At 31.3% G+C, this 10,425-nt stretch overlaps 1 protein-coding gene across 1 annotated transcript; it reads left to right on the top strand.

Moving 5' to 3' along the window:
- Positions 1 to 5,028: 5,028 nt before the first annotated feature.
- On the top strand, positions 5,029 to 7,263 carry LOC110268291 (uncharacterized). Its single transcript, XM_021114261.2, has 5 exons — positions 5,029 to 5,700; positions 5,795 to 5,929; positions 6,378 to 6,544; positions 6,668 to 6,884; positions 7,096 to 7,263. The coding sequence occupies exons 1-5, from the start codon at positions 5,029 to 5,031 to the stop codon at positions 7,261 to 7,263; spliced, it is 1,359 nt and encodes a 452-aa protein (XP_020969920.1).
- The last annotated feature ends 3,162 nt before the right edge of the window (positions 7,264 to 10,425 follow it).

Here is a 10,425-nt window from a genome sequence, read left to right on the forward strand (position 1 = left end):
TAGATTATATGTTTGAAAACTGATAGAAACTTTCTTAATGCATTCAATTTAAATTTACATCCAGCAGAAGAATGCATCTCTTATGATTATGCTATTTAATCCAAGATTTATATTAAATTAAAAGTATTACATTAAAATATCATAATCCAAAATTAATTAAGTTCTGGTATTTATGTTATTTGATAATTTATTCTCCATATCCGAATATTTAAAATAAAGTTTTATTTTTTTCGTTGCAATAAATTCTTTTTTTTTTGGACATGGTTTGCAGTAAAGTGAGTCTGATTACTGATAAGTCCTTTTGTTCAGACCCTACACGCCCAATTTGTCGCACAGTAGTTGAGGCCATGGTGCAGCCCGTTGGGCCTGGTCATTGGGCCACGAAGTTCAAGCCCAAGCCAAGTGAGCCACAACCTGGTTACTATTTTTTTTTAAGTGAATTCTTGGTGATGGTGGTGGTAATTAATAATTACTAATTAGGAAGGAATGAATATGATCATTGAGAATTGAAAAGGGCTTAAAGCTTTGATGAGTATGGTTTAGAGGATATAGTAAGGCACTAAATAAAGTATTGACTATATTCTTATATGCCTAGGCAACCTAGCTTTGTTATTTTCTTCTATCTCTTTGCACTTTGGAATGTATTTTTATTTGAATGTTGCTTATTTTGTTTTATGGTTTGTGTTGCATAGGGATGTCTATACCAAAACTTTCCCTTATTTGTAAACGATATGTTATTTTGTTTATTCTGAGGATGAATGTAAAATGTAAATTGACCGATTAGTAATTGTTGTATTTTTTTAGGGGATGTGAATTCCAATTTTCAAATCAATTTTGCTATTATCAAAATTTTTGTTTTGCAATTATGAGTTTAATTTTGATGCACTAACAGTGTAAAATATTTTACACAGTCGTACAATCACAACCGTTCTTTTGAATAATTATTCGCAAGGTCAAGATTAAAGGTAGTATTTTTACTAATATAACATTATGTGATTAGATGCACGTGTAAAATAATTTTACATTAAATAGTGTATCAAAATTAAATTTTTGCAATATTACATATAGTTAGCCGTCAATATTAAGGAAGGAAATATTAGCATCCAATTCCTTCTCAACATATATCATAAAAATGAATTTTGATAATAAATTGGCTTATATATATATAGAATTAGTGTGATTATATTCCATATTCCGTTACTTAAAAAAGAAAACTTTAGAATAGTTCCATCATCAATGCTTTATCTTCTTCACATGTAGATATATAGTTTCTATGAAACTTAATTAAGAGGCTTGTTAAAGACGTGTAATACATAAATTTGATCCTAAAAGATTTTAATAAATTGTCAAAATTCCTCATTATTAACCATAGATTTGCGAAGATTTTAAACATAAATTTCTTAGTTGCTTCTGATTAATTTTTTGCTGACAATACGATTTTTTTAACCATAGATTTGCTGAAGGTTTTCTTCAAAATGACATTAAAATATGATTAATTTTCATCACTTACAAGGTATGAAACTATAAATTTATGATAAGGATATAATTGTTTTTATTGCATTCCAAATTGGTGTAGAACGAAAGTATCAAAATCATTTCCTGCCAAAGCCTGTCAAAGTATTTATTACTAAACAAATCCTTTACTAATTTCTCATTGGAAAAACTAGTTTCATTTCAGTTTAGAAACCTCAAATTATTTGGCAATTGTTACAGATACGTAATCTTCTTATTTTTAATTCCCTGAATCATTTATATATATTCTTCGGTACTAAATTATCATTAAGTCTAAAGCAAATAATCACAATAAATGGTTGAATCTTTGGCATATATATTCTCATTAATTTCAGTTTCCCCCTCATTTCATATTCTCAACTGACCCCTTCAACATGTAATTACTAATTAAGTAATTATACATATTTAAGCAGAAGATAAAAGTGAAAAGAGTTTATGTGCTTGTTTGGGCGTCATTATTTTGATAAAAAAAAAAAGATTTTTTTTTATTTTTTAATGTGTTTGGCAAATTTCTAGTAGTAAAAGTAAAAGTACTAAAAAAAAAAAAAAACATCTTTTTTGATAAGTTATAATTTATATTTTTTTCTAAAAGATCTTTTTCTCTTAAAAAAAGATGTTTTTTATGTAATAAATAAACAGAAAAGTACTTTTATATTATTATACCCAAACATAATTGATGGATAAAAATATCTTTTTGCATGAGATATCCAAACATAAAATTACTTTTAATTTCTCATAAGATTTTTTAAAAAAAGATAACTCAAAAAAAAATTTTTTCTTAAAAGTTCACCTAAACAAGATCTATATCTCATGGAAGCCATTGGTCAATTTGGTCATTCATACTTTTTATTTAGACTGCATAAGTTTTATTAGGCCACCACTTTTTCATAGAGTATTTCATATAAAACAAATTTGACTCATAATTGGAGTTGGTCCTGCATGGAGGTAGATCAATGAAAAAACGAATTAAAAGAAAGAAAAAAAAAAAAAAACTAAAAAAGGTTATTATGATGATCTTCATAATGAGTAAAGATTACATTGGCATGACCCATGTGGGTGTATTATTGCATTGCCAAAGATTTCTAAACGTACATGTATATATGGTTCTTGTAATGTATTTTTAGAAAGATTTACTTTTGAAAGAGGAAAAACATTATTAAGGTCAAATTCATTCTGACAAATCTTTCATTTCTTAACACATTAAAGAAGGTTTGGTGGCATAGATTGGTTGCTTTTGTGGTTGATACATCCATAATAGCTATTAAGAATATCCAAAAGTTTAAAACTGCCAGGTTGGACATTCAACATGTTTCCTATTCAAGTTTACTTCCAAAATCGTAGGTAGTACTCATAGGTTTTATTTTTTTTTTTGGATGCATTTAATTGAGGGGAAACAAAACAATAATATATGGATTAATGATTAAATTAGTCCTTAACAAGATAAGTTGTTCTTCAAATTCAATCTTAAAAAAAAATTTCAATCAAATTTGTCTTTTAAAGATTACAAATTAATTACGTTTGTCATTTTATCTTTTTATTAACAGTTTTTATCAATAATTAATGACGTGAAATATTAATTAATAGCATATGTAATATCTAATATGTTTAATTAGACGCAAATATATTTATGAAAATCTACTAATTTAATTTCTAAGTTTTGTTGGAATTATAATTTATATAATTAGAAAATTAATTAAATTGATAAAAAATTAAAAAAGAAAAAGAACATGCACATATAATACATGGCAAATGTCTTCACCAATAGGTTGATAAATGGTCAGTTATAATTTTCCTAAAAGCATATCATAGAAGAAAAATTGGAGTGTGATTTTCTTGGTGCCCAAACAGATTTCAAACTTGGTGATATTATACCTCTTTTTCTTTTTTCTTTTTTTTTTAATAAATGATGAGATATCAAATTCGGCAACTCTTGGTTTTTTTATAGCAAAAATAATATTTACACACCAAAATTAAATACATGTGTATTTTATATTTTAATGTATATTTTATTTGATAGATAATTTTAATGTACATCTAATATAATTGTTATTATAATTATTAGTATCCAACTTACAAGTTTGTTGGGTCGTGTTTTTTTTTTTCATTATTTAGCATTTAGTGAAACAAAAATATTATTTACACATTAAATTAACCATTAAAATTAAATATTATATATTTGTGTATAAATATATATATATAGTTTAATTTAATTTTAATATCTATTTTATATTTTAATATATATTCTATTCTGATAGCTAATTTTAAAATATACTATACACGTAATATATTTGTCAGTGAAATTAACGAGACGAGTTAATTTGTACAAGAGAATAAAACATATATTTATTAGAAGACACTAAACATACGAAGAATAAGAGCAAATAACTCAACTAATTATCTTTATGTTGAATTGTTAATGGTAAAATTCAACTATAGAGCAGATGAAAATAAAAATTAGAGAAAAGGGTAAATAGGTCTCTGATTTTTTGTCCTTTGGATATTTTCGTCTCTTACCATTGAAAAATACTTTTAAATCTCTGATCTTCATAAAATTTGGACGGATCAGTCCCTGAAGGAGGCATTTGGACGGATAAGTCCCTAACGGAGGCATTTGGACGGAGGGACTGATCCGTCCAAATTTTGTGAAGGTCAGGGACTTAAAAATATTTTTCAACGGTCAGGGACGAAAATGTCCGCAGGACAAAAGGTCAGGCACTTATTTGTCATTTTCTCTAAAAATTAATCTGAAATTGCATGGACAGAGTAAATTAAGCAGGGTCCAACGTGCATGCAATAAGTGGATTATGAATAAGAGTAATTAAGTTGGAGGGCTAAAAAGGGAAGTGATGAATATTATCACACGCGTCTAAGTAAGAAAAAGTGTGTCACCATGATCAGTGCAGAAAGAAGAGAGAACACAAGTGAGGGTGAGTTGATGAGTGAATAGTGATGAGAAAAACATGGGCGAGAAAAACTCATAGAAAGAAAGATTCTGATGGAAATGCTTGGTTGGATTTCAGTGCCTTTTGCAAACTCCATGTTTTTCTTGGTCTGAGAAAATCCCGGAAACTCCCCTTTTACTTTGCAATTTAATTTAGATATCACGACACACAAGATTTTCCTAAGCAATAATAATCTATTATTATAATTATAATTAATTCATTGATAATAATAATAATAAAAATATAATATAATATAAGTTATATAGTAGAAGTATGCTAGCCTAGCCGCACTCACTCTCCTCCTCTATGTTGTTCTTCTTAAGAGAGATTTTGTTTCCTTATATCACGCTATTTGTTTTTGAATGAATATTTTTTGTTACTCCTTTTAGATTATATTTTGTGATCCTTCAAATGGGGGCATTTTGGATCATGTCTGAATCATCTTCCTCTCTCCCATTTCATTGATTATTTAATCCCCATTGGATTCTCAATGATCTTCATCTCACATCTATATTATATGGCACCAATCAAACCTTAGGAGAAGCATCATCATTGTCATTACAAGAACAAGAACATGAACATGAACATGTGCAGCAACACAGGTAACACTGGTTGTGGTTGTGGAAGCAGTGGTGCTGCTAGCATGTGGAGTTCCGGTGTGAAGAAGCCGCAGAATAAGCGTCCAAGGATTCCAAAGAGAGGCCCTGGTGTTGCTGAGCTTGAGAAGATCCTCAGAGAACAAGAGAATATAGACACCATTTCAGATCATCATCATAGGGGGAACAATAACAACAATGGTGAATGTGCTTTTTCATTTCAATCAAATCATCATTCAAATCCTTTTCATCATAATTCTTCACCTTTGAAACCACATCATTATCATCATCTTCAGCCACCACCACCACCCTCCTCGCCACCTCGGCCGCCACATGTTCCTCCATCGGCAACAAAATCTGATCATTTAGTCCCAACTACTCCTCCACCATCCATTATGACATCTCCTTCTGTCTATGCTCACTTTGGAAGAAATGGTGGAGGATCAAGTTTGGTTAGGCCTGAACAGGAACTGTTTCCAATGAATCTAAGTTCATGTATGTCCAAGTCCAACATCAATGATGTCATAGATGTAAGCCAATCTGATTCTGGAAATTCCTCATCTAGGAATTTGTCTTCTGAATCTAATCAAATTTGGCCTCAACCTTCCACAATTCAAAAGAGAACTAATTCGTTTCCATCTCCTCCCATGGTAAGGTTTATGAAATTATAATAATGTTTACTTTGATTATCTGGTCTGTGTCTATGATATCAGTATCATGTGAAATTTAAACCTATGCTTGCAGATGAATCAGTTTCTTGGAAGTGGTATCCCTGCCTCTTCAGGATCATTGCCACTTGGACTGCACAATCATATAGAGCCCCCTTCAAACCAAAGTTCTTATTACAAACACACATCTAATGTCCCAGAGGAACATAAGGTATAAACTGTTCTATGTTCTTATTCCTCCATGCTCACATTTATGTTTCTACTAAAACAATAGTACATTTGGAACTGTTTTCTGTACTTTTTCTTCTAGTTGAGTAGGTTTTGTAAGGCATGTTTTACTTTAATTTCATATAGGCATTTGATTTCTTATAGTTGATGCCTTGATGCTATTAAGGCCAGTGATTGATTCAGTTCTTAGCTATTATTTTTCAAAAAGAATTTGCCAAATTCTCGACATATTTACCTTAATCTGTTTAGCTTAACAATTAAAAAGTTAATCAGATCTAGAAATCTCAATCCTTCTTGAGATTAAGTTTATTTGGGTCTGTGGGATATGAGAAGATTATAGAACAATGATGTAAAGAGCAACATTTTTGGATTTAGCAGCAATCTGAAATTTGCAGTTCTATCTTGACAACAAAGTTATATGTGTAATTTAGGTATCTGGCATGAAGAGGTCTCACCCTTCATCCTTGGAAAACTCACTGATTCCTCCACCTAACTTCCAAGTTTCTTCAATCTTTTCTCACCTTAGTAGACCTCATCAATCATCCATTACTGATACTCAAGGTGCAAATGGTTTCACCTCAGCCAATAATTGTTACAGGTAACTCCTTTGTTTACCATTATAGGCCTTATTGGTTTTTGTTTTCATTTTCAGTATCTTTTGTATTCAAGATAATGTTTTCATTTTTGTCTCTGCTTGTCTTTTTTTTTGTTTTTTTCTCAGGGATGCCAAACGGGGTAGTAGCAGTAGTTTGGATCTCAACAACAAAAGGTTCAATTCTGACATTGGTATGCATGGCCAAGCAAATTTCCCATCATTTGCAACTCATCATGATGTTCATCCACCACCACCACCTATGCATTTGTTTCAAGGTGTTCTTTCCAAGGGCACTATGCTCCCTTACCAAGTCATTGAAGTAAGTTGCAAGAAATTTCAGAAGGTCAATATTCTTAGCTCTTTGGTTATGTTTAGTAACAATCACCTTTTTTTTTAAGGAATGAAGCAAATACTTAATGTTCCTCTCTTAAGAAAAAAAAAATGTTCATTTTCTATCTATCCAAATGTTTAGAACAATGAAGGACACTTTTTCTTGATTATAGTTTGCATATCTAACTATACATTTCCTTTTTTCTGTTTTCGAAACATTATAGGATAGAACTGAGGACTCAAACCATCGTTCAGGATCAAATGCATCAGACAACAAGCCTTTTTATAATTTCTTAGGAGTTAAGGATCCAGAGTGGGGGAATGCACCTGGATCACATCACGGGCGATGCGAAGCAGGACGCTGCGGCATTGATCTTAGCTTGAAGCTTTGATTCTAGCAGGAAACCGTGAAGCAGTAACAATGGCTATGATGAGTATGCATTTGCAATGGTTTTGTGCTTGAAATCCAACAATGTTAACAAGCAAAGAAAGAGTGAATAGTTTCCTTGTCTTGGTTGAGGCCAAGGTAACTCGGAGTTATAGATAGAAGGGACTTGTTACATTGGAGACCATGCCTTTGGATTCAAGGAAACTGGAAATCAAAGATAAGAAGAAACCTTGCATGGGGATTTCATTTGACTTATGTTAGTTTCGATAGTTATGGTTTTATTTTATTTGAGACTTTTAATTTGATTACATTACATGTAATTCTATAGTTGCTCTATAGTCTTAGTAATAAAATTTTAAATTCGATGACACTCCATGTTTTGGTTCCTACAAGGGTTTGTTAGCATGAGCCAAGAAACAATAGCTCAAATGGCATAGTCTCTCTATATTCAATTAAGAGGTTGCGGGTTCGAATCTCCATATCTTCGGTAAAAAAAAAAAAAAGGTTTGTTAGCATGAAAATGCATGAGTGTTCTTTAAGAATTAAGAGGAATGTTATTTGGGACGAAACTCATTTGGGAAATTTTGTTTACTCTTCAAACTGTTCGCTAAATTTATTATTTTCTCAAAATAGGGGGGTTTTAAGTACTCATTTATCATTTTCTTTCCTTTGCCCTTCTTTACATTTCACATAGAATAATTAAACTTACTTAAAATGAAAATTAAATATGCCTCGTCTTTGTTTCCTTATCCCTAATGTAAAATTGTAAATCAAATTTGAATAAATTAAATAAAAATCAAATATTATAGTTTTAATTTAGATGTTTTCTTTATGTATATGAATTAAATGTAATATTATCCTTCTTCTTTCTTGCTTCTTTTTATTCTTCAGTTACGTTCTACTTCTGCGTTTTTTTCTAATATAGAAATTCTTTGTTTCTATAAAAAAATTGTCATTTTCAAATATATCTACATTTTTTTTTTCAAAAGATTTATATTTAGTTTCATAAAATTTGTATGTATGTATTATTTTAAATAAACAAATTTTGAAAACTTAATAATAATCACCAAATATTTTTGCGTTATCCTCGTGATAAAATTGTGAAAGAATAGAAAAAAAATAGATAAAGAAATTTTATTAATTGTTGATTGATTGAATTGAATTGTAAACTATGAGGGTCAAACTAAATATATATAGAGCATTATCCTATGAAAGATAAAAGCAAATAAATATAAGATAAGAACAACTAAAGATAAAATAAAGATAAGATAAGATAATAAATACTAAAATTGTAATTAAATTTATATATTTTGTTGGGCTGAATTTGTGGGACACAAGACTTCTTTATTGTTGTCATAAATTAAACTGGAAGAGTAGTTTAATACACCCCCGCAATCTGGTGGATGGAAAACGCGTCTTATGATGGCATGGAGTTGGCATCCCGTTTGGCACCCCATTTAGGGGTGTGGGTTTGATGTGATCCAGACCTGGTCCGAAATATATACCGAGCCTATTTATTAAACCTGAATCCGGCCCTAGACCCGATGAAACCTATACACTTTCGGGCCATGATTATATCGGGTAAAAATCGGGTGAAAATCGGGCCGTTAACATTACATTACCTTGATACCTTCTTATAAGCTAGCATGTGAAAATATCCAAATTTTCAAGACTCCAACCATTATTTGACATGGAAAATACCCTAAAATTCACTTAGAAAAATATAACAAGAACCAACTCTTTTCTAAAATTAAATCATAACCATAATCAATACTAATATTATCTAATAATACCAAATATTTAAATAAATACAAATAACACAATATTGTGCATTAGTCTAAAATCTTATGCATTTTAAACATAAAACATTAGCTTATAGTCTTATAATAACTAATAACACAATATTAAAGTTTACAATACTTAAATTCCACGTAAGAATAGTCATCATCCATCACTAATAACACAAAATATTAATAGTGTATAATGACCGGGCCACCGGACCGACTTCGGGTGACCCGAGCCATGACTCGGACCCGACCCAAAATAATGACCGGGTCTATTTTTGAGACCCTTACCCAATCCTAAACCCGTGAAATCACACCAAAATAACCCCTAAAATATTCGGGACCGGACCGGATCTTTGGGTCGGGCCGGGCCATGCACATCCCTAACCCCATTCATGTATTCCTGTTAGTGGCCATCATTAGCATGGTGCGTTGTTGGTGGCGATGGCTCCACAAGACAGCATATGAAGTATCACCGCCATCTTCCATTCTATGGTTTATCTGCGTCTGTTACATGCTCCTCGCTATCATGGTCATCACAGGGAGCATCAACATAATGCAACTTTTACGAGTCTCCCAACTCAGCTTCTGTGATTGTGAGATTTACTTCGTTATTCGGCAGTTCGATTTCCATTGCCACTCTGATTGCTGTGGCCGCACTTCAAGAACCGCCAATAGTGTCTGACACCGCCTCACAAGCCGCCGATGCAATAACGACCTTCTTTCTTAGCGTCCAGATAATTGCCACTCTCCCTATGGTTGCTGTTGTTGACATCTTTCCCATTCCGGATGCGGTACATTTTGCCAGAGTCGTTTTTCCTGTTTTGGAGTCATTGGTTTTCACATATGTAATGCTTAGCGCTGTGGAATTGGCAGCTGCTTCTCACGCAACCGTACAAGTTGATATTGAACCAGTCACTGATCCCTTTGAAGTCATCAGTCTCGCTGTAATGGCTTTCTCAACCGTAATCTTTTCAATGTTCATAGTTGGCCACCTCCCACGCACAGCCTCCCATTGAGAAATGCTCGGATTCCATTGAAATTTTGATTTTGGTCATTATTTTTAAGAAAAGTACAGGTAGATAATGAAAATATTAAATAATATGAACAATGTATATTTTGGATGTTCAATTTACTTTGTGTACGAATGGTTACTCTAATATGATGAGTAATTTGAAGATGTAATGTACCAAGACTTCTTTATTGTTGTCATGGGTTAAGGTGGGAGAATAGTTAGTCTCTATTTTAACTTTTTTAAGTGTATATAAATAGATATAGATTTTGGTATAATGTTCTCAAAATATATAATTCCAATATGAAATGAAACTACTTTTCGTAATATAAAATAAATTTAATAATTATATGTAAACAGATTTGAATAA

Source organism: Arachis ipaensis, chromosome B10 (genome assembly GCF_059453495.1).
Source record: "Arachis ipaensis isolate K30076 ecotype BB chromosome B10, ASM5945349v1, whole genome shotgun sequence".
Taxonomy (NCBI): Eukaryota; Viridiplantae; Streptophyta; class Magnoliopsida; order Fabales; family Fabaceae; genus Arachis; species Arachis ipaensis.